We start from the raw sequence: 26,195 nt of genomic DNA on the forward strand, positions 1-26,195 counted from the left end.
ATGGATAGGCTACACTATAAGTGATGACACTGGATCCTAGTGACTGCATAGGCTACACTCTCAGTGATGTCACTGGTTCCTCGTGACTGGACAGGCAGCACTCTTAGTGATATTACTGGTTCATAGTTACTGGATATGCTGCACTCTCAGTGATGTCACTGGTTCCTAGTGAATGGATAGGCTACACTCTCAGTGATGTCACTGGCTACTAGTGAATAAGTAGGCCTCATTTGAGTGATGTCACTGGTTCCTGGTGAATGGATAGGCTACACTATTAGTGATGTCACTCTTTCCTAGTGACTGAATAGGTTGCACTCTCAGTGGTGTCACTTGCTCCTCGTGAATGGATAGGCTGCATTGTCAGTGATGTCACTGGTTCCTAGTGAATGGATAGGCTGCACTCTCAGTGATATCACTGGCTCCTAGTGAATGGATAGGCTGTACTCTCAGTGATGTCACTGTTTCATAGTGAATGGAAAGGCTGCACTCTCAGTGATGTCACTGGATCCTAGTGAATATATCTGCTGCACTCTCAGTTATGTTGCAGGTTCCTAGTGACTATACAGGCTGCACTCTCAGTGATGCCACTGATTCCTAGTGAATGGGTAGGCTGCACTCTCAGTGATGTCACTGGTTCCTAGTGACTGGATAGGTTGCACTCTCAGTGACGTCACACTGGTTCCTAGTGAATAGATAGGCTGCACTCAGTGATGTCACTGGTTCCTAAAGAATGAGTAGGCTGCACTCTCAGTGATGTCAATGGTTCCAAATGAATGGATAGGCTGTACTCTCAGTGATATCACTGTTTCCTAGTGACTGGATAGGCTGCATACTCAGTGATGTCACTGGTTCCTAATTAATGGATTGGCTGCACTCTCAGTGATGTCACTGGTTTCTAGTGAGTAGATAGGCTGCACTCTCAGTGATGTCAATGGTTCCTAGCAAATAGGTAGGCTGCACTCTTAGTTATGTCACTGGCTCCTAGTGAATGGATAGGCTGCACTCTCAGTGATGTCACTGGTTCCTAGTGAATGGATAGGCTGCACTCTCAGTGATATCACTGGCTCCTAGTGAATGGATAGGCTGTACTCTCAGTGATGTCACTGTTTCATAGTGAATGGAAAGGCTGCACTCTCAGTGATGTCACTGGATCCTAGTGAATATATCTGCTGCACTCTCAGTTATGTTGCAGGTTCCTAGTGACTATACAGGCTGCACTCTCAGTGATGCCACTGATTCCTAGTGAATGGGTAGGCTGCACTCTCAGTGATGTCACTGGTTCCTAGTGACTGGATAGGTTGCACTCTCAGTGACGTCACACTGGTTCCTAGTGAATAGATAGGCTGCACTCAGTGATGTCACTGGTTCCTAAAGAATGAGTAGGCTGCACTCTCAGTGATGTCAATGGTTCCAAATGAATGGATAGGCTGTACTCTCAGTGATATCACTGTTTCCTAGTGACTGGATAGGCTGCATACTCAGTGATGTCACTGGTTCCTAATTAATGGATTGGCTGCACTCTCAGTGATGTCACTGGTTTCTAGTGAGTAGATAGGCTGCACTCTCAGTGATGTCAATGGTTCCTAGCAAATAGGTAGGCTGCACTCTTAGTTATGTCACTGGTTCCTAGTGAAGGGAAAGGCTGCATTCTCAGTGATGTCACTGGTTCCTAGTAACTGTATAGGCTGCACTCTCAGTGATGTCACTGGTTCCTTGTGAATGGATAGTCTGCACTGTCAGTGATGTCACTGGTTCCTAGTGAATGGACAGGCTGCACTCCCAGTGATGTCACTGGTTCCTAGTGACTGGATAGGCTGCACTCTCAGTGATGTCACTGGTTCCTAATGAATGTATAGGCTGCACTCTTAGTGATGTCACTGGTTACTAGTGAATTGATAGGCTGCGCTCTCAGTGATGTCACTGATTTCTAGTAAATGGATAGTCTGCACTCTCAGTGATGTCACTGGTTCCTAGTGAGTCGATAGGCTGTCCTCTCAGTGATGTCACTGGCTCCTAATGAATGTATGGGCTGCACTCTCAGTGATGTCATTGGCTCCTAGTGAATGGATAGACTGCACTCTCAGTAATGTCACTGATCCCTAGTTACTGTATAGGCTGCACAGTCAGTGGTGTCATTGGTTCCTAGTGACTGTATAGGCTGCACTCTCAGTGATGTCATTGGTTCCTAGTGAGTGGATAGTCTACACTCTCAGTGATGTCACTGGTTCCTAGTGAGTGGATAGGCTGCACTCTCAGTGATGTCACTGGTTTCTAGTGAGTGGATATGCTGCACTCTCAGTGATGTCACTGGTTCCTAGCAAATAGGTAGGCTGCACTGTCATTGATGTTACTGGTTCCTAGTGACTGGATAGGCTGCACCCTCAGTGATGTCACTGGTTCCTAGTGAATGGATAGGCTGCACTCTCAGTGATGTCACTGGCTACTAGTGAATAAGTAGGCCTCATTATGAGTGATGTCACTAGTTCCTAGTGAATGGATAGGCTACACTATAAGTGATGACACTGGATCCTAGTGACTGCATAGGCTACACTCTCAGTGATGTCACTGGTTCCTCGTGACTGGACAGGCTGCACTCTTAGTGATATTACTGGTTCATAGTTACTGGATATGCTGCACTCTCAGTGATGTCACTGGTTCCTAGTGAATGGATAGGCTACACTCTCAGTGATGTCACTGGCTACTAGTGAATAAGTAGGCCTCATTTGAGTGATGTCACTGGTTCCTGGTGAATGGATAGGCTACACTATTAGTGATGTCACTCTTTCCTAGTGACTGAATAGGTTGCACTCTCAGTGGTGTCACTTGCTCCTCGTGAATGGATAGGCTGCATTGTCAGTGATGTCACTGGTTCTTCATGAATGGATAGGCTGCATTCTCAGTGATGTCACTGGTTCCCAGAGAACTAACAGCGTGACCTTTCACTGTCTCCAGGCAATGAGGTTATTTTAAATGTGTTTAGCAGTTGTCAGGAAATAATGCCTGACTCATCTACATTTACAGTTGTACAACTCAATATACTCAGGGGTTAAACATTCTACAAGCAGCTGAGTTAATTTATACAATCAGGGGTGTGCTGTGTAATTGTGAAAGCTGTTATTACCTCAACAACCAGATTGAAATTCAGGTTCATTCATGTTACACAAATTTCCCCTGCCCTACTTTACAATTCATATAATTAGGCCCAGCCATCTGCTTTGTGGAAGGAAAACGGACATTATTGTGAGAACGGGCTGCAGTCAGCAGGGCTTGGTGGTAACAGCTCCTCTCCTCACTGCTGAGAGCTACAGAGGAACAACAGATCTGCAGCCGACAATTAGGAGCAAATTCTTAGAACTCTACATTTTACAGAATAAATGTAACACTGCAGAATCAATCTGGAAGATGCCTGAGACTGAATGGAAGCTGAATGGGACTTGAGACTACATAATGATTCTGTCAACAATGTACGTGTGGCTGTAACCCCTTACATGCTGCAGGTAATTTATACCCTTGTGGCATAGCAAGCTCCTGCATATGGATTGTGCTTCTTCATGACACACGATGGGGGGGCCTGTCAATCGGCGCGCCGATCTCACCAGTTTTATTTAACCTCACCATGATATTAAACCTGGACGGTTACAATTAACTATACATATGGCATACGGCATAATGAAGCTTTTGTTTCTGACGTATGTTTTTACCATTAGTTTTAAATCCCAAAAAATTCCAGTTGCTATGGTGCTTTATAGTAGTACAAAAAAAAATCTTCCAACTTAGACTGAATATGACTAGATTATTGCAACCTTAGGAACCTACCCAAAAATTAACCACGGTGATTACATCGTGGGTTACCTCCAGATATAACGCCCATGGCGATTACATTTTCTGCATTTTCCCTACTAAGTAAACTCACGGTACCGCCTAAGGCGCTAAGGTTGTGAATGATAAAACTCAGGCATATGATAAATGTGCTCCAACCAATCAGCTCCCAGCTGTCATGTGTTCAGCTCCTGACTTTCATGTGTGGATGCGACCTCTGATAAAACCCTGAGAGCAGAGCAATTCGCGGTTGGTAAACCCTGAAGATAATTGATTTTGCCCCTAAATATTTGTTCTTAGCTTGCGTACAGCAGTTGGGGTCAGAGCATTAGGCAACGTGGCACCAACTGTAAAAAGTCACAAAGCGTGCGTTGAGCGACCGGCGGCGCGCAGACAGAGTGAAACACACCTCGCAGATCCCGCAGTCTCATCCGTCCCTTTATCAACCAAGTCTTTTTAATGAATATTTTATGTCAAAGCATGAATGATGGAGCATCCCATAATGAAATTGAAAAATCCACACTATACATTATTAAATGTATATGAATCCATAGTATGCATTATTGAGAATGAAGTAATTCACAAAATGATGAAAGAGTAATAACCGTCTTTAGTTCTGCGCGACCCAATGTCAGCCAGGGCAGAAGGAGTCATTTATACCCAGCAGAATGGTCTTTTAATGGGGAAGCATTTATCATTTTCATTTGTTATTTCAGGAGACTTAAAGGTAGTCAGAAAATGTGATAAAGCAGACGGGGAAAGGGCAATCAGAGGCAGTGGCAGAAAGAGCCGCTACGCAGGATTATACTACATCTAGAATACCCTGTCCAATTCTGAAAGCCGTATATCTAGAAAGATGACAATAAATCAGAGGTTGTGCAAAGATCTACCAACACCTACACAGGTAACTTACCGAGCTCTGATTTACTGTGTGTGATCATTTGGTGACCCACATCATGCTTCAATCACTTAACTGAGCAGGGCCGCCATACTGTGTGTACTTATTGCATCCGCATAGTTCCTGCAAGTGACAGCTGAGAGCACGGGCCCCACGTAGCATCGCAGAAGCTCCACGTGGATGGATTAGTGCATGGCAGGTACGGGAGGAGTGTGTACAGTCAGCACATTGGTGATAATGCAACAGCAACCCACAAACACACACTCCTGACATGTTGCACACACACTTTTGCCACCGCCATTCAGCCCCTGGCTGATCAATGACTGAATAAAGTGGAAATCCAGCAGACCAGCAATGATTGTCTGTGGTACTGTGGCCGGGAGGGACGACATGGACAGTCATTCAGGATTATCCCTAACCAGCGACAACGCTGCACTCACACATTATCACTGAGGCCACGGCGCTGGCGGTATGTCAGGAGGGCGCATCTATGAGAAGTCTGGGAACTTGCACCTGTAAATAGTGACCTAGTTTTTGTTTTCCTGGGAAACAAATTAGTTTTCACTGACAGTAAATTAGCGCGAACTCGCTCGGCCACGATTGCTTTGCATGATTAGCGGCTAGGTATTTAGTTGGAAATGCAACCAGCAGATGGCAGCTGTTGCTTTCTGTATCTATGTTTCCTGGGCCTGACTATGGACTCATTATTATCACTGCGGGGGGAAAGGAACGGATTGCACCCTAATGACAATGATCCGGCCTAGTAACGATTCACACCCTACATCAGACCTGTGCAGGGTAACACATACACACGCACACCCACAGAGGAACACCTAACCTGGCCGAGCGTGTGGACAGATGGAAGACACAGATGGATGAAAAACAGATCTGTAGCAACACAGAGAACGAGACACTGGGTACCTGGCATAAATTTCACTTCAAAGCTGGGCAAGAGATCAGCAAGTACCCCTGTCTTGCCTGGAAGAGAGAGAGGAAAGAAAAGAGGGAAAGGTTAGTACTGAGAAATCACACCTGGAAGAGACTATAGATACATTATACAGTTTGATGATCAAGAGAGACCGGACAGAGGCAAGCTGGAGGCTACGGAGACAGTGGAGGCAGCCGTTGTCTGGGATGAACCTATATTCAGCTTATTAATTCATTAGGAACTAGTGACATCACTGAGGCAGGAGGCACGGAGTGCCTCAGTGATGACACTAGGTCCTAATGAATTGACAGGCTGCCTTGTCATGAATATTATTTAAGCCAAGAAACCAGCTGATACCACTGGGTACAATTTCTAGTACATCTCTAGAGTAATCCTCTGCAAATTATCTGCAAGCACCTCAATCCTGTTGACCAATGAACATTTGTGGCACAAAATACAGTGACTACATAGCAAACATAGACACTTGTCAGTGATCATCACATTTTCCCATCTACGTGATTTCTCTGGAACCAGTACCAAAGCAGTACCCTGACAATTACCTCTCTCCACTCCAATCTATCCTCAATGCTGCTGCCCGGCTTATCTTCCTCACCAAACGCACTACGTCTACCTCCCCTCTCCTACAAGCCCTTCACTGGCTTCCCTTCCCTTTCAGAATCCAATTCAAACTTCTCACACTCACTTACAAAGCTCTCACCCACTCATCTCCCATTTACATCTCTGACCTTATCTCCCTTTACTCTCCCACCCGTCCTCTTCGCTCTGCTAATGCACGCCGGCTCTCCTGTCTTCTGATTACTTCCTCCCACTCCAATCTCCAAGATTTTTCACGTGCTGCTCCCTTCCTCTGGAATTCTTTACCTCTCCCCCTCAGACTCTCCACCTCTCTACAAAACTTCAAACGGGCTCTTAAGACCCATTTCTTTACCAAACCCAGCCAAATCTCATCCTAACCCTCTGTTCCACGCTCTCTATGTACCCCATCTGTGTCACCCCTGTCTGTCTACCCCTCCCCTTAGAATGTAAGCTCTCACGAGCAGGGCCCTCTTCCCTCATGTGCTTATCCTTTTCTTACTTTAATAATCCTCAACTGCCCAAATCAAGCAGTTTTTTGGCCACCTGGAACTTCTCTGTCATTTACTGATGTAGTTATGCTTAGTTACCCTGTACTTGTCCTAAATTGTCATCAACTGTAAGTCACTGTTTTCCTGTTTTGATTAGAGGAGAGAGAAAGGAACCACTAGATCAGAGGAGAGAGAAGGAAGACACTGGATCAGATGGGGGAGAAGGGAGCCACTGGATTAGAGGAGAGAGAAGGGAGAAACCGGATCAGAGGAGAGAGAAAGGAGACACCGGATCAGAGGAGAGAGAAAGGAACCACTAGATCAGAGGAGAGAGAAAGGAACCACTAGATCAGAGGAGAGAGAAGGAAGACACCGCATCAGATGGGGGAGAAGGGAGCCACTGGATTAGAGGAGAGAGAAGGGAGACACAGTATCAGAGGAAGGAGAAGGGAGACACCGGATCAAAGGAGGAAGAAGGGAGCTACTGGATCAGAGGAAAGAGAAGGGAGCCACTGGATCAGAGAAGGGAGAAAGGAGCCACTTGATCAGAGGAGGCAGAAGGGAAACCACTGGATCAGAGGAGGGAGAAATGAGTCACTAGATCAGAGGAGACAAAAGGGAGCTACTGGATCAGAGCAGAGAGAAGCGACCCACTGGATCAAAGGGAAGAGAGAAGGGAGACACAGGATCAGAGCAGGGAGAAGGGAGCCACAGGATCAGAGGAGGGAGAAGGGAGCTACTGGATCAGAGGAGAGAGAAGGGAGACACAGGATTAGACGGAGGGAGAAGGGACCCACTGGATCTGTAGAGACAGAAGGGAGACACAGGATCAGAAGAGAGAAGGGCAGACACAGGATCAGATGAGGGAGAAGGGAGTCACTGGAACTGAGGAGAGAGAAAGGAGACAGGGTCAGAGGAGAGAAGGGAGACATAGGACCAGATGAGAGAGAAGGGAGCCACGGGGTTGAATCAGAGGAGGGAGAAGGGACCCGCTGGATCTAAGAAGGGAGAAGGAAGATACAGGATAAGAAGGGAGAACGGGCCACTGGATCAGAGGAGGGGAGAAGGGAAACACAGGATCAGAGGAGAGAGAAGGGAGATACAGAATCAGATGATGGAGAAGGGATACACAGGATGAGATGAGGGAAAAGGGAGACACAGGATCAGAGAAGGGAGATGGGAGCCAATGGATCAAAGGATTCAATTTAATCAGCTCCTTGATCTGAGAAGGGAGACACTGCATAAGAAAAACAAGACACAGGATCTGAGAAGGGGCATACTTGTACTGAGAAGGGAGAATGGAGCCACTGGATTAGAACAGGGAGAAGGGAGACACTGAATCTGAGGAGGGAGAAGGGAGCCATCGGATCTGAGGAGGGAGAAGGGAGCCACTGGAACTGGGGAAGGAGAACAGTTAACACTGGATCTGAGGAGGAAGACGGGAGCCACTGGATCTGAGAAGGGAGAAGGGTGCAACTGGATCTGAGGAGGAAGACGGGAGCCACTGGATCTGAGAAGGGAGAAGGGTGCAACTGGATCTGAGGAGGAAGACGGGAGCCACTGGATCTGAGAAGGGAGGAGGGAGCAACTGGATCTGAGAAGGGAGCTACCGGATCAGTGGAGGAAGAAGGGGGCCACTGAATCAGAGGTGGGAGACGGGAGCCACTAGATCTGAGGAGGGAGAAGGGAGCCACTGAATCAGAGGGGGGAGAATGGAGACACAGGATATAGGGAGGGATGAAGGACCCGCTGTTTCTGAGGAGGGAGAATGGAGACACAGGATATAAGGAGGGATGAGGGTAGGGATGAGGGACCCGCTGGATCTGAGAAGGGAGAATGGAGACACAGGATATAAGGAGGGATGAGGGAAGGGATGAGGGACCAGCTAGATCCGAGAAGGGAGAATGGAGACACAGGATATAAGGAGGGATGAGGGACCAGCTAGATCTGAGAAGGGAGAATGGAGACACAGGATATAAGGAGGGATGAGGGACCAGCTAGATCTGAGAAGGGAGAATGGAGACACAGGATATAGGGAGGGATGAGGGACCCGCTGGATCTGAGAAGGGAGAATGAAGACACAGGATATAAGGAGGGATGAGGGTAGGGATGAGGGACCAGCTAGATCTGAGAAGGGAGAATGGAGACACAGGATATAGGGAGGGATGAGGGACCCGCTGGATCTGAGGAGGGAGAATGGAGACACAGGATATAAGGAGGGATGAGGGTAGGGATGAGGGACCAGCTAGATCTGAGAAGGGAGAATGGAGACACAGGATATAGGGAGGGATGAGGGACCCGCTGGATCTGAGGAGGGAGAATGGAGACACAGGATATAGGGAGGGATGAGGGACCCGCTGGATCTGAGAAGGGAGAATGGAGACACAGGATATAGGGAGGGATGAGGGACCCGCTGGATCTGAGGAGGGAGAATGGAGACACAGGATATAGGGAGGGATGAGGGACCAGCTAGATCTGAGAAGGGAGAATGGAGACACAGGATATAGGGAGGGATGAGGGACCCGCTGGATCTGAGGAGGGAGAATGGAGCACCAGGATATAAGGAGGGATGAGGGTAGGGATGAGGGACCAGCTAGATCTGAGAAGGGAGAATGGAGACACAGGATATAGGGAGGGATGAGGGACCCGCTGGATCTGAGGAGGGAGAATGGAGACACAGGATATAGGGAGGGATGAGGGACCCGCTGGATCTGAGAAGGGAGAATGGAGACACAGGATAAAGGGAGGGATGAGGGACCCGCTGGATCTGAGGAGGGAGAATGGAGACACAGGATATAGGGAGGGATGAGGGACCCGCTGGATCTGAGGAGGGAGAATGGAGACACAGGATATAAGGAGGGATGAGGGACCAGCTAGATCTGAGAAGGGAGAATGGAGACACAGGATATAGCGAGGGATAAGGGACCCGCTGGATCTGAGGAGGGAGAATGGAGACACAGGATATAGGGAGGGATGAGGGACCAGCTAGATCTGAGAAGGGAGAATGGAGACACAGGATATAAGGAGGGATGAGGGAAGGGATGAGGGACCAGCTAGATCTGAGAAGGGAGAATGGAGACACAGGATATAAGGAGGGATAAGGGACCCGCTGGATCTGAGGAGGGAGAATGGAGACACAAGATATAAGGAGGGATAAGGGACCCGCTGGATCTGAGGAGGGAGAATGGAGACACAGGATATAAGGAGGGATAAGGGACCCGCTGGATCTGAGGAGGGAGAATGGAGACACAGGATATAAGGAGGGATAAGGGACACGCTGGATCTGAGGAGGGAGAATGGAGACAGGATATAAGGAGGGATAAGGGACACGCTGAATCTGAGGATGGAGGCACTGGTATGTTACATGAGGAAAGGAAAATATTAGTCTCTTAAAAATGAACATAAATGGCTAATCCTTTTGGAAAACACAGACACTGTAGAATCACAAACTAAAAAACACCCCAAAAAACACAAAGCCAACTAACCCAACCTTCAAGCGTTCCCTGAAAACTCACCTCTTTAGGCAAGCGTATGAAATTCCAGAACCGCCCACATAACTTTCATAAACCTTCCTATCAAATTATATCCACTCTGCACAGTCCACACATATCCTCACGTGTCTTCTCATTCTTCACTTTCCCTTCCTCGAACCCGTTTCATCATTGCTGTATGACCATATCATACAGCCCTCCAAGAACCTTTCCAATCTGGCGAACAACTATGCAATAGATAGCACCTTTCCTTGTGTATACATGCCTATAGATTGTAAGCTTGCGAGCAGGGCCCTCCTACCTCTATGACTGTTTGTTATCACCCAGTTTGTTATTGTTGTTTGAAATTGTAAAGCGCAACGGAATTTGCTGCGCTATATAAGAAACTGTTAATAAATAAATAACCCATACATGTGCAGTGAAGCCGGTCTATGAGACAGAGTTACTGCAATATGTGGCTGATGTTTACAGGAGCAATCTGCATTATCTACAGAGCAGAACACAGAGATAAGTACAGCCTGAATGATTTCCTAAATTAAGTAAATTTCAGTCTCTAAACCGACAGCAATTTCCAAACACATTAAAGACAGATGCAAATAAGGGAATATCAATGACGAGCAGCTACTGTGAGAGCAGCATCTGTATTCAGCTATATACTCCTATCTCATACATACCCTGCAGCATGTACAATATGGGACACAAGATTACATTAAGATCTATTAGAACATTGTCATACGATTAAGTCAGCTTTCACACTGACACTAGGGGTGAGTGCATAGTGAATACATTTAATCTATGTAATGATTTACACAATCTCTGATAGGGCCTCATTCCGAGTCACACGTAATACGTACACAATTCTGTATGCCAACTACGAGCGGAATGTGAACAAAATGCTAATGCCACTATACAACGGTACACTTCCACGTGACGCACAGTCCCGGTCCCCTGTCCACGAGAGCAGCCGTCATCACTATCAGCGGAATTTGTCTGAATGACCATTTTTGTCTTTATTCCAGTGTTTGGGAGCAAATGGCCAATTGTCATTAGCTCCCAGACATTACCAGGTTTTCTTTCCAACTATAAGGATTGGACAGATGTTCTTATACTGTAGTGTGTATCCATCTTAGAGATGCACATGCAGCCTGCGACACATGCGTAGCTGGTGGGGCCGCATTCAAGGTTTCGCATAAAGACTTTACAATGTTGCCTAGGCCTATAGACTATGGGAGACCAACACAAATAAAAGAAGCACAGTTCTAGAGTCAGAGTACAACAAGGTGTGGAAACTCAACAGACTACAACCACGCAGTAGACAGGAGATGACGGAGGTTACAAGTCATAACAAACTACTACCGCGCAGAAGACATGAGATAACGGAGGATACAAGTCATAACAAACTACTACCGAACAGAAGACATGAGATGACGGAGGTTACAAGTCATAACAGACTACTACCGAACAGAAGACATGAGATGACGGAGGTTACAAGTCATAACAGACTACTACCGCGCAGAAGACATGAGGTGACGGAGGTTACAAGTCATAACAGACTACTACCGCACAGAAGACATGAGATGACGGAGGTTACAAGTCATAACAGTCTACTACCACGCAGAAGACATGAGGTGACGGAGGTTACAAGTCATAACAGACTACTACCGCGCAGAAGACATGAGATGACGGAGGTTACAAGTCATAACAGTCTACTACCATGCAGAAGACATGAGGTGACGGAGGTTACAAGTCATAACAAACTACTACCGCGCAGAAGACATGAGATGACGGAGGTTACAAGTCATACAAACTACTACCGCGCAGAAGACATGAGATGACGGAGGTTACAAGTCATAACAAACTACTACCGCACACAATACATGAGATGACGGAGGTTACAAGTCATAACAGACTACTACCACGCAGAAGACATGAGATGACGGAGGTTACAAGTCATACAAACTACTACCGCGCAGAAGACATGAGATGACGGAGGTTACAAGTCATAACAGTCTACTACCGCGCAGAAGACACATGAGATGACGGAGGTTACAAGTCATAACAGACTACTACCGCGCAGAAGACATGAGATGACGGCGGTTACAAGTCATAACAGACTACTACCGCGCAGAAGACATGAGATGACGGAGGTTACAAGTCATAACAGACTACTACCGCGCAGAAGACATGAGGTGACGGAGGTTACAAGTCATGACAGACTACTACCGCGCAGAAGACATGAGATGACGGAGGTTACAAGTCATAACAGTCTACTACCACGCAGAAGACATGAGGTGACGGAGGTTACAAGTCATAACAGACTACTACCGCGCAGAAGACATGAGATGACGGAGGTTACAAGTCATAACAGTCTACTACCACGCAGAAGACATGAGGTGACGGAGGTTACAAGTCATAACAGACTACTACCGCGCAGAAGACATGAGGTGATGGAAGTTACAAGTCATAACAGTCTACTACCGCGCAGAAGACATGAGATGACGGAGGTTACAAGTCATAACAGTCTACTACCGCGCAGAATACATGAGGTGACGGAGGTTACAAGTCATACAAACTACTACCGAGCAGAAGACATGAGGTGACGGAGGTTACAAGTCATAACAGACTACTGCCGCGCAGAAGACATGAGATGACGGAGGTTACAAGTCATACAAACTACTACCGCGCAGAAGACATGAGATAACGGAGGTTACAAGTCATACAAACTACTACCGCGCAGAAGACATGAAATGACGGAGGTTACAAGTCATACAAACTACTACCGCGCAGAAGACATGAGATAACGGAGGTTACAAGTCATAACAGACTACTACCGCGTAGAAGACATGAGATGACGGAATTACAAGTCATAACAGTCTACTACCGCGCAGAAGATATGAGGTGACGGAGGTTACAAGTCATAACAGACTACTACCGCGCAGAAGACATGAGATGACGGAGGTTACAAGTCATAACAGTCTACTACAGCGCAGAAGACATAAGATGACGGAGGTCACAAGTCATAACAGACTACTACCGCGCAGAAGACACATGAGATGACGGAGGTTACAAGTCATAACAGACTACTACCGCGCAGAAGACATGAGGTGACGGAGGTTACAAGTCATAACAGACTGCTACCGCGCAGAAGACATGAGATGACGGAGGTTACAAGTCATAACAAACTACTACCGCGCAGAAGACATGAGATGACGGAGGTTACAAGTCATAACAGTCTACTACCGCGCAGAAGACATGAGATGACGGAGGTTACAAGTCATAACAGACTACTACCGCGCAGAAGACATGAGATGACGGAGGTTACAAGTCATAACAGACTACTACCGCGCAGAAGACATGAGATGACGGAGGTTAAAAGTCATAACAGTCTACTACTGTGAGGAGGGGAATGGAGGCAGCAGGAAGCCACGGCCTGAGAGTTATATAGTGGGAGGAGCAGGGTCCCCAGCAGCACAGAGTATATCAAGAGATGAGGGATGTGTCAGTGAGGTCAGGGCTGCATGTGAAAGGGGCAGTGACATGATGTGAGGAGGGGAATGGAGGCAGCAGGAAGCCACGGCCTGAGAGTTATATAGTGGGAGGAGCAGGGTCCCCAGCAGCACAGTGTATATCAAGAGATGAGGGATGTGTCAGTGAGGTCAGGGCTGCATGTGAGAGGGGCAGTGACATGATGTGAGGAGGGGAATGGAGGCAGCAGGAAGCCACGGCCTGAGAGTTATATAGTGGGAGGAGCAGGGTCCCCAGCAGCACAGAGTATATCAGGAGATGAGTGATGTGCCAGTGAGGACAGGGCTATATGTGACAGAGGCAGTGACATGATGTGAGGAGGAGAATGGAGGCAGCAGGAAGCCACAGACTGAGAGTTATGTAGTGGGAGGAGCAGGGTCCCCAGCAGCACAGAGTATATCAGGAAATGTTTCATTTATTTAAAACTTCCATCAAAATTTACACTATATACAGAATAAAACCAATAAATAAATAATACATTATACAAAAGAACAAAATAAATAATGATTAACAGAACTCAAATTCACATTCCTTGAATAAATAATATACACTGTATATATAATTATTCAGAAATAATACTCCAAACCAACCACCACCCTCACCAACACTCCACCCAAATCTACACACTTATGTTTAAGAAAAACTGAGCAAAGCTAGTTAAATGTATGCAAACCTATTCCATAAAACATGAAAGTACTCAAAATCTATGGGATGTGAAATGAAGAAAAGAACCTAAAGCTAGATTTAGAGAGGACTTCTACCACCCACTCAAGAGGGTTTCAGGTGGCCCCACCAACGAGACCACCTGACAGCATTCATCCTCTCCTTATCCAGAACCATCATCCTTTCCACCTCGTGCAGAATTAAATCCACCACCACTTCACAGGGAAGGACTTTATTTCATATGGACACCTGACACCGTGCCATCCAAGTGTGATATCTAACTGCTAAACTGACTAAAAAAATGGTGGTCAAATTAAATCTACCATATCTTTTGAATGCTCCATAAGCCCACTCAGGGTAACTAAGCCCCGAAAGGCACGGGATACGTAAAGCTCTTGAAACTCTCTTGTAAATTTCTACGTTAAAGGGGCACCTGATCAAGAAATGGTCCATTGTCTCCACCTCCCCTAGACATTCCTCCCGTGGGCAACCACGATCACTGGCATTTCTCCACATCATGTTCCCCTTTACGTAAAGCTTCCCGTGGAAAGAAAGCCAATAAATATGTCTGAACTTCAGCGGTATTCTCTCCGAATTAATCAGAGCCAACCCTGCGAAAGCAACATCGCTCGGGCAATCCCTTAGTGACAGCGGAACATGAAAGTGGGTTCGCAAAATCCTCTCCCCCAACTCCTTCCTGGAAAGACTTTTGACTTCCCCCACTTCCAGTCCCCAACGCTTTATCACTTTCAAGCACTGGAAAACGTAGATCGGGAGATACCCATGCCGAATTTGGGGACTCTTCACTTGGCCTCCTTCTAACCAAAACCAGAGGAAGGGAGACAGCCAGATCTCAAAGCCACTTACCCATCGAGGGGGAGTATCTAACAGTTGGCTCCCAAAATTAAGTTTTACAAAGGTTGTTACAAAAAAGACCACAGGGTTGACCATACTCAAACCCCCGTCTTTCCCCGACTTATAAGTGATGCCCCTCTTGACTATATTTATTCTGTTCCCCCAAAGTAACATAAAGAACAGAGAGTTCAATTTGGTCCATAAAGATTGAGGCAAGAAGCACACATAGCTGACATACAGAAAGATCGGGATCAGGTAGGTTTTGCACAAGTCAACCTTTTCCCTGTAAGAGAATTTCCATCTCTTCCAGCTCTCTACTTTCCGGGCAGTATTTTCCAGAGCTCTCTCCCAATTTAGAGTGGCATAGTCACCATGGTCGAAACAGATGCCTAAAATCTTTATCTGTGAACTGGCTGGGGGGAGGCTGTCCGGAAGGCAAAATTCCTCGCCTTCCTCCCCCATCCAAAAACGTCACACTTCTCATGGTTTATTCTGGAGCATGAAGCTTCAGAGTATTCACAGATGAGATTTTCTACTTTACGTGCCTCTGCCACTGATGACAGAACCACTGTGACATCATCTGCGTAAGCCACTACCTTCAGAGGGAACTCCGGTCCCAGCTGCACTCCTCCCACTGCACCGTTCTCTACCCTTCTGATGAAGGGATCGATCGCGAATACATATAGAAGGGGGCTCAGGGGGCATCCCTGACGAACACCATAGCTCACCCCAAAGGTAGGACCCACCCAACCATTAACAAGTGGGAAGCTCTCGGCCTGACTGTATATTGTTCTCAGCCAATTCACCACCCTGACTGGAAAACCATACCTTTCAAGCAAGGCCCACAGGTACTCCTGATTTACTCGGTCAAAAGTCTTAGACTGATCTAATGCCAGCAAGTACTTTCCCCATTTTCTCAGCACGGCACTGCCCTATGGCCTCCCGGACGCCAAGGACTGCACTAAAGGTGCTGCGGCCCTTCACAGTACAGTGCTGAGATGGAGAAAGCAGTTGTTCAGAAAATTCCAACAACCTATTAAAAAGTAATTTTGCCAAAATCTTTCTATCTGTATTGAGAAGGGCGATGGGGCGCCAGTTCTCAATGCGAGATGGATCCTTACCTTTGGACAACAATATGAGAGCAGATAACCTCATAGAAGGAGGGAGAATTCCCTCGTCCAGGCACTCATTATATACTTCTACAAGGTGGGGAATCAAGAGGTCTGCAAAAGCTATATAAAACTCAGATGTTAACCCATCTGGGCCTGGAGACTTCTTTAAATTTAACCCATCAATCGCCTTCCTGATTTCCTCTGCTGTCACATTATTACCCAAAGTTTCAATAGAGGCATCTGGGTTACCAGGAGTCTCCCTTAGAAATGTTTCCATCCTTTCTCTGATAAGTGGCTGCTCAGACAAAAGATCGGAGTAATAGGATCCAATAACATTCAGGATGCCTTCCTTGTCCTCTTGAAGGACACCCTGTCTGTCATACAGACCCCTCACCTCCTTCACCTCGACTGATTTTCCACAGCTCTGGTAGGGATCAGGTTAGTGGTACTTTCCAAAATCCCTCTCCAGAACTAAGGAATCCAGTCGGTTATACTGATATTCCTTCATCTGAGCTTTCACCCGGGAGATTTCCCCACTATCTCCACACTCAGAGATTAAGAAATCTAATTTCCTTCTCAGGTTCTGATAGATATTCCGTCTTATCAAGTTCTTTTTTGCTACCAGCCTACGGAAGAGTCTCCGAATTCTCTTTTTAGTTTCTTCCCACCACTCAGATCTACGCCAACCCGCCTCCAAAAGTGTTTCCTGGGATTGAAAGAAGTCTCTAAAGGATTGTCTAACCCTTTCTTGCTTCAGGAGCTCAGAGCTCAAGCGCCATAGGCCCCGTCCTTTCTGAGTAGCTTTTGAAGCATTCAAAGTAATAGAGAGAAAAGCATGATCAGAGAACTCTACTAGCTTTACCTCTGGAGGCAAAGTTTTCGAAGTTCCCTTAACAAAAAACCTATCTATACTAGACCTACGACTACCACTAAAATAGGTGTAACCCGTGAGGTCTGGGAAATGGCGAACATGCACATCCACCAGACCGGCCTGTCTAACCATGCTAACTAAAAAATTGGAATCAGGACCCAGTGTTGTCCTTGAACCTCCCCTGTCTTTTGGCCTGATAATGGTGTTGAAATCACCTCCAAAGACAATCTGCTGGGCCGTAAAAAGGAACGGTTTTATCTCCCTGAAGAGATATTTCCTGTCCCATGAAGACTGTGACCCATAAATGTTAATGAGTCTCAGGTCATGTCCCCTCAGGTTGACATCTAAAATCATACACCTACCTGCCTGTAATTCTATAACCTTGTGCACGGTTACCATACCAGTAAAAAGTACTGCCACCCCACCGTACGGCTCGGCCGCAAGAGACCAGTAAGAAGGCCCACGCCTCCACTCACGCTTCACCTTGTGGAGGGTGTCCAACTTAGTAATTCTAGTCTCTTGCAAAAATAAAAAGTCAATCTCAATCGTATTGAAAAAATCAAAGGCCCGAAAACGAGCACGTTCGGAAATTACGGAAGCCACATTAACGGTGGCACATCGTATGGGTTGGGGATCCATGTTTCTTTTGGTTATAGAAGCAGAACCTTGCTCACTTTTCCTTTACATCTTTCCCTCACCCCATATTTGAAGACCTGGATCCTCGTGTCTCTTTCCCTTTGGGAGGGATTTCCCTCTCCCCAATGACACCCAACATGCCATCCCCCTTGCCTAACCCTTGGGACAGGCCATCCTTACTTTGTGAGGGTCCAGGATCTGGTGGTTTACGCTCAGACCTGTATGCCAAGCCTGGAACCCCCAGTGAATCACATGCAGGTGCCCCACTTGGTTTAATTATTGAACCAGAAGAGTCCATGTTAATCTCTTCTTCCTCCACCTCTTGAGTCTCCTCTATTACCATTTCATCAATAGGAGTATGCCCGTTTCCAACCTCTGAATCCCTGGCCACCTCTTTTTCCACCAACTCTGTGCCCATGGGGTCCCATTCTAGACCCTCCTGTACCTCCTCCCCTCCGCTTTCTCCACTACCAGTACTTGGTCTTTCTTTTTCCTTCTTTTACTTTTACCCTTTTCAAGAGTTACCCCTTCAGATGTTTTTTTAATCTGTTTTGCTTTTCTTTTGCTCACTCTGGGTACAAAAATTGGTTCCCAACCATTCCTTACTACCTCACCCTCCTCTTCCTCATCCGTGGAAAGCACATCAAATCTGTTAGTAAGGATTACCTGCTCATTATCACCTTTCCACTTTTTTTTATTGTTACCGTTTTTCACCATTTGAAAGGCATCTTCCTGGTCTACAGAACTCCTTGTCCTTACTTCCACAAAAACTGGTCCTTGTTCTTTTCCATGACCTTCTTTCTCATTCCTAGTTACTTCCTCCCTCTGCTCGCTCTCACTTTCCATATTCTGACTTGCCCAGGGGCACCTGCTGTAAGGATGGCCATCCTCGCCACACAAATTACATTTGACATTACTGCAATCCCTGGAAACATGTCCGATTTTCCCAAATAATGTACATTTGGTAACATTACAATCACTGCTCATGTGTCGAAAATCCCCGCATTTGAAGCAGGTGCGGGGTTGCCCTGAATAAAAACATTGAACACGGTCTCGGCCTATATACGCAGCAGAAGGCACATGTATAAAACCTCTGTCTGTACTTTTTAATTGGACCATGGCTGACCACGCTCCCCCCCAAACTCCCATTGTAAAACCAACCTTGATCAAATTGGACTGTACAGTACAGAATCTGGATAACCAGAACAATATATCCTGGGCAGGAATTGACTCGTTCCTGACCAAGATTGTCAGTTTAACTTTATCCTGTTTAGTAACCACGTTTGTTTTGTAGCTACTGTAGGGTGCCACGGATCTGCATGCCTGCCACTTCGTCCAAAACGTCTGCAGTCCCTGATAGGACAGGAAGCTTACATCAAAATCTGGCGTCTTAACTGGATTGTTGCAGGCATATAGATCCGAGGCATGGAACCCAAGGCTGAAAATCATTTCCAGGAACACTTCTTTAGTGGGAACTTCACCTGTTCCTGCCCATTTAAACTGTAAAAGATTTTTTCTTTTACTGACCTGACCAGGCCCGACCATTACAGGTGACACATTATTAATAACATTTGGCCTTGCAGCTATGTTAGCATAAGACTTTATACCAGGAACAGGCTGTTCATTCACATTTCCAATAGCATTTTTATTAACCACATTTATATTGCTTAACCCTTCGCGCCTCTTTTGTTCCTGGCTAGTCAATTCAGCAGCAGTCTTGACCCTGGCTGGGGCAGCCATCTGTCCATATACAGACTGAATAATGTCTTTACCACTGTCTGATAGAGTACTTTTGTCTAGTGCTGGCATACCCTGTGCTGTACTGCAAGATTGCACAGTGTCCCCACCAGCATTATCCCCCAGATCCTCCCCAGTCACTGGCACATTACTGACATTCACTGATTTACTTTGTACACCGGCCTTTTACTTTATTTTCTCTGCACTTTTGGCCAACATTAGTTCTGCTTTAATTACCTCCATGCGCAACTGGAAATCTGTGCGCTTTTCCTCATCCTCAAGCTCATCCATTGCAGCCATCACTACAGAAGGAGGCACCACTGCTGGGGGAGCGGAACCAAGCTGAGCTGCTGCTGATGTGGTAGGCACCTCTGACCCCGCATGGACCGGCACACCTGCATTCTCCTGCACACCACTGTCAGTCTCCAGATTAGTCAGTAGGCCGGGGTGTGCACTGCTTTCCGTCCTCACTGGAGCCTCTGTAATCATGCTCTGGACACCACACCCTTCTGCTTCCCGAGAGCTCATCTGCATGGATACTTGCAACACCTGAGCTGCTGCTTGGTCAGGTAACCCTTGCACTGCTGGTTGGTCAGGTAACCCTTGCACTGCTGCTTGTGCTGCCATTTCTTTGTCTTTTCTCTCTTGCCGCTTTTCATGCAGCTTGCTTTTTACCTTTTCCAGGTCTTTAGAAAGTGACTTGATGGCCTCTCTCAGCACAGGTCTTTCCCATTTAAAGCAAGAGTTTCTTCTCCTTTTCTTATCAGCGATTCTTGCACTTATTCTTTTTGATTCTTTCTGCAGCTCCTCCACACTGAGGCTGTCAAAAGTCTCTTCCTCATCGTCAGTACTTCCAGGAGACTCAGGCACATTCTCTTTGGCATCAAAGGGCTTCATCCCCTCCCCCACTACTTCACTGTCCATAGGGCAGACAGCGGCTGCTGCCACTCCAACCCTTGTTACGGCACATGGGGGAGCACCCTCGGACAGTTTGGGGGATTTGACGGCTCTAGTTTCTTCACTGGAGCCGCACCGACAGGGCAGGTAGCAGCCGCCACCGCTCGATCCTGTGTTTCCTCACACAGGAGAGCAGCACCCTCCGGTATGTTATGGGGAACTGACTGCGACTCCAGTTGCCTCGCTGTAGCCGCTCCATTAGCACTGCCATTGCTGCCTCTTCTTGATGTCCCTGACTGGCCAGCCGCACAATCTGTCAAGGCACCGGAAGTCTTTAGTCTGGCTGCTGGTTTAGGGCCGAGCCATGGCCTGCACTCTGGGAGCTCTCTCCCCCAGGAGGATCCATCCCCCTGGGGAAGCCAGCAGGGAAACTCCCTGCAGCACGATATCACAGCTACCACTGATGGAGCTCTCCTGCACACACCTGCTCATAGCACACAGAAGCACAAAGGGGCGGTGACATGATGTGAGGAGGGGAATGGAGGCAGCAAGAAGCCACAGACTGAGAGTTATATAGTGGGAGGAGCAGGGTCCCCAGCAGCACAGAGTATATCAGGAGATGAGTGATGTGTCAGTAAGGACAGGGCTGCATGTGACAGGGGCACTGACATGATGTGAGGAGGGGAATGGAGGCAGCAGGAAGACACAGACTGAGAGCTATATAGTGGGAGGAGCAGTGTCCACAGCAGCACAGAGTATATCAGGAGATGAGTGATGTGTCAGTGAGGACAGGGCTGCATGTGACAGGGGCAGTGACATGATGTGAGAAGGGGAATGGAGGCAGCAGGAAGCCACAGACTGAGAGTTATATAGTGGGAGGAGCAGGGTCCCCAGCAGCACAGAGTATATCAGGAGATGAGTGATGTGTCAGTGAGGACAGGGCTGCATGTGACAGGGGCAGTGACATGATGTGAGGAGGGGAATGGAGGCAGCAGGAAGTCACAGACTGATAATTATATAGTGGGAGGAGCAGGATCCCCAGCAGCACAGAGTATATCAGGAGACGAGTGATGTGTGAGTGAGGACAGGGCTGCATGTGACATGATGTGAGGAGGGGAATGGAGGCAACAGGAAGCCATAGACTGAGAGTTGTATAGTGGGAGGAGCAGGGTCCCCAGCAGCACAGAGTATATCAGGAGATGAGTGATGTGTCAGTGCGGACAGGGCTGCATGTGACAGGGGCAGTGACATGATGTGAGGAGGGGAATGGAGGCAGCAGGAAGTCACAGACTGAGAGTTATATAGTGGGAGGAGCAGGGTCCCCAGCAGCACAGAGTATATCAGGAGAGGAGTGATATGTCAGTGAGGACAGGGCTGCATGTGACAGGGGTAGTGACATGATGTGAGGAGGGGAATGGAGGCAGCAGGAAGTCACAGACTGATAATTATATAGTGGGAGGAGCAGGGTCCCCAGCAGCACAGAGTATATCAGGAGATTAGTGATGTGTCAGTGAGGACAGGGCTGCATGTGACAGGGGCAGTGACATGATGTGAGGAGGGGAATGGGAGAAGCAGGAAGCCACAGACTGAGAGTTATATACTGGAAACAGCAGGGCTCCCAGCAGCACAGAGTATATCAGGTGCTGAGGGATATGTTAGTAAAGGAAAGGGCAGTGACATGATGTGAGGAGGGAATGGAGGCAACACGTAAGCGACTGCACACCTGGTAGGAGGTGAATCTAGTAAAGGACAGGTACACGCTGAGGATGACGATTTATGCAGATCAGAAGCAGAGACAGACCCATCTGGAGATTCTTACTCCCAATTTTGCTTTATCCCCAAATATATCCCCTTGCAGATATCCAAAAACCTCAACATGCAGCCTAGATTTAGCATTTTCATTTTTCAACAAGTAAAAGGATCCAACAAACAAATACAACCAGTGATTCCTGGGACATATTATATTGATAGTCTATCAGTAATGTAACAAGACATATAAAGCAAGCAAATTGTTTTGTATGCAAGTGATACATTGCACGTGTTAAGAGTTCTATCTGTACTGTGTATAATTGCATTGCGTGGTGACAAAGTATTACAGCTCTGTATGACACATTTATGGAACAGTATTTGCAAAATAAATAAATAAAATCTAATATTTCCAGAACGTAATCATCATTTTCACAGTAAGAAAAAGCAATAATTAAAAACAACAATTCCGCACAAAAAGCTGGAGGCTACGCTGTGATGAAAGCCTGAGATGTAGACAAAAGATATTAAATAAAACAAACAGGGCTTCAATCCAACAGTTCAAATGAAAATAAAATAGAAAATCCCAGGCGCTGATCCTCACTCTCACTGCACAGGGAAAATCAGTCTTGTATTAGCAAAGAGCTACGTCTGATTTATGACCCAAGATGGCAATCTCCCGCTATTGCTCGGGAGTCCCTGATTTGCCCTAGAGCTTTGTGGAATGAAATTTCTATATATAGTTCCCGGAGGGTCCAGCGCGAAATGCAGGTGAGTCACCGATGACATCATTACAGTGTAAGTAATAGGAACCTCGTTTGTAACTAATTAAAACAGCAGCCTTGCAAGATTTAGGCAACACGTGCCTCTCTAGCTGTTTCGGGACTACAAGTCCCAGCACATCCTGGATGAATGTCTCTGGCTAGCGTTTTTTGCTAGTAAAAATGAAAAAAAAAAAAAAACTATTGCTGTGCGCTTCGGCTTAATAGGAAATCTGAAACCACGCGAATTTTGCGGATCTGAACCGAGTCCTGCTTCAGATCTTCCATAGGTCGGAATTGGGATTTTAAATTCAAATTGCAAAAATGACATGATTTTAGCAGTTTTTTTTTATCATTTTCAAGAAATCCAAAACCGAAGGGTCTGACTTTAAATCCAAGATCCGAACTTAAAACACTTGAAGGTGGTTTTGCAAAACCAAAACCAAAACATGACAATGAAATGAGGCCCAAAATCAAAACATGAGACTCCGCACACATCTATGGAAAGTTATGTTTAACTGTTATCAGAGCCAATAAACGTGACATGACGGGGAGAGGAGAGCTCTGAAGTCAGTATTAGTGATATTAAGCGTAACCCACGTAGGCGCACAGTCAGACTCCGCTGCAAGGCAATTTCACATTCTGGCAGCTGTGGTTACGTAAAAAGAACCTTCCCTGCCAGGCAGCGTAAACGTAATAGGTAAAAATAAGAATGATTAGACACGGCAATTATCATCTGACTCATCGCAGACATAATTGTCACACCTCCTACCCTGGCAAGAGCCATTGAGTACCGACAGATAGTATTATTATACTTTATTCATATAGCACCTACATATAACGCAGCACCGTACATTGGAGGGGGGGGGGGGGGGGGAAACATAGTATAAATAAAAGAATGACATTAAACAGAAGATATAGCTGGCCCTGATCAAATGAGCTTACAATCTCAGCGGTGGGAGAACACCTGATCTGTACTGTAAGAACTGGAATCAGTGGCGGAACTAGCGAGCGGTGGGCCCATGTGCGACAAAATGCTTTGGGGCCCCCCCCCCCCATCTAAGTCCACCGCCTCACCCCTGGAGAGGATCTGGTGAGGGGGATCTGCTCAGGGCCAGGGAAATGGATACCTAGCAACAGTGCCGTAATTAGTTATTTTAGTGCTGTGTGCAAAAAAAATAGGGGCGTGGCTTCATGGGGAAGGGGTGTGGCCACAAAATAATACCAATTCATATAACGGTGCACAGTAGTCTCCATTATTCAAATTACGCTGCACGGTACTACCACTACACCATGTAGAGACCCTTTTACACATTATGGCAGACAGCTTCCCCTTTTTTACACATTACGGCAGACAGCGTCCCCCTTTTTACACATTACGGCAGACAGCGTCCCCCTTTTTACACATTACGGCAGACAGTGTCCCCTTTTTACACATTACGGCAGACAGCGTGCCCTTTTTACACATTACGACAGACAGCTTCCCCTTTTTTACACATTACGGCAGACAGCGTCCCCTTTTAACACATTACGGCAGACAGCGTCCCATTTATTACACATTACGGCAGACAGCGTCCCATTTTTTGCACATTACGGCAGACAGCGTCCCATTTTTTGCACATTACGGCAGACAGCGTCCCATTGTTTACACATTACGGCAGACAGGGTCCCCTTTTTAGACACATCGGGGCAGACAGCGTTCCTTTTTTACACATTACAGCAGACAGGGTCCCCTTTTTAGACACATCGGGGCAGACAGCGTTCCTTTTTTACACATTACAGCAGACAGCGTCCCATTTTTACACATTACGGCAGAGAGCGCTCCATTTTTTGCACATTACGGCAGACAGCGTCCCATTTTTTGCACATTACGGCAGACAGCGTCCCATTTTTTGCACATTACGGCAGACAGCGTCCCATTTTTTGCACATTACGGCAGACAGCGTCCCCTTTTTACACATTACGGCAGACAGCGCTCCTTTTTTACACATTACAGCAGACAGCGTCCCATTTTTACACATTACGGCAGACAGCGTTCCATTTTTTGCACATTACGGCAGACAGCGTACCATTTTTTGCACATTACGGCAGACAGCGTACCATTTTTTGCACATTACGGCAGACAGCGTACCATTTTTTGCACATTACGGCAGACAGCGTACCACTTTTTGCACATTACGGCATACAGCGTACCATTTTTTGCACATTACGGCAGACAGCGTCCCATTTTTTGCACATTACGGCAGACAGCGTCCCATTTTTTGCACCATTTTTTGCACATTACGGCAGACAGCGTACCATTTTTTGCATATTACGGCAGACAGCGTCCCATTTTTTGCATATTACGGCAGTCAGCGTCCCATTTATTACACATTACGGCAGACAGCGTCCCATTTTTTTACACATTATGGCAAACAGGATAGATAGACAGATAGATAGATAGAATAGATATACTTACCGTTTCCGCTGGCTCAGGCTCCTCTTGCAGCTTCTGGCAGGGGAGAAGAAGGAAGAGGGGGGGTGGAGGAGGGAGCCGCAGCAGCGCTATGTCAATGGTAGAAGCACTGCTGCTGCTGGCCCTCTCCTTTACCATAGGCTGCCCTCCGCTGCAGTGAATGCTGGGATGCGTATCCCAGCATTCACAGCAGCGGAGGGCAGCCTATGGTAAAGGAGTGGGCCAGCAGCAGCAGCGCTTCTAACAATGACATAGCGCTGCTGCGGCTCCCTCCCCCCCCCCCCCCGTAGCCGGTGCGCATCCTCTCCTCGGCGGCGGCACACAGTGGCAGCCAGGCGGCATGTAATGAGTCAGTTTGACTCATTACATGCCGCTCTGGCTTTGGGCCCCTTGACAGAGGCGGGCCCCAGTGCAAGGCACTGCCTGCACTGGTGCTAGTTCCGCCTCTGACTGGAATAACAATTGTAGCTGCTGGGGGTGAAAGTCTGTGCGTGGCAGCAGCATTATAATCATCGGCCACTTTTAGAGCAGCCATTGTCGTCTGCCACTTCTGTGCGGATGCTGATACAATGGTAATGATGAGATACAGGCCTGGCTTAGCGGTACTCAGCAAGGGACGAGCCATCTGCAATGTTTTACTGGGCCTGATCCTTCCTTCCGGATCCTCAGCCTCTGCTGCATTACACACCGAATGCAGGAGATGTTGGGTGGTACTG

The 26,195-nt window shown here is 47.0% G+C and overlaps 1 protein-coding gene across 7 annotated transcripts in view; it reads right to left on the reverse strand.

Annotated features, from left to right (window-relative positions):
• ILDR2 (immunoglobulin like domain containing receptor 2) overlaps window positions 1-26,195 on the reverse strand; it is a 360,441-nt gene that overhangs the window by 42,440 nt on the left and 291,806 nt on the right. For 4 of the 7 annotated variants that reach the window (XM_063956726.1, XM_063956728.1, XM_063956730.1 and 1 more), the window contains exon 4: window positions 5,639-5,695. The exons of the other annotated variants lie outside the window; for them this stretch is intronic. In XM_063956726.1, the coding sequence (XP_063812796.1) occupies window positions 5,639-5,695 (57 nt within the window). The remainder of the gene's footprint in view (window positions 1-5,638; window positions 5,696-26,195) is intronic. 7 annotated transcript variants of the gene reach the window in all.

The sequence above is a fragment of the Pseudophryne corroboree genome, chromosome 2 (genome assembly GCF_028390025.1).
Source record: "Pseudophryne corroboree isolate aPseCor3 chromosome 2, aPseCor3.hap2, whole genome shotgun sequence".
Classification (NCBI taxonomy): Eukaryota; Metazoa; Chordata; class Amphibia; order Anura; family Myobatrachidae; genus Pseudophryne; species Pseudophryne corroboree.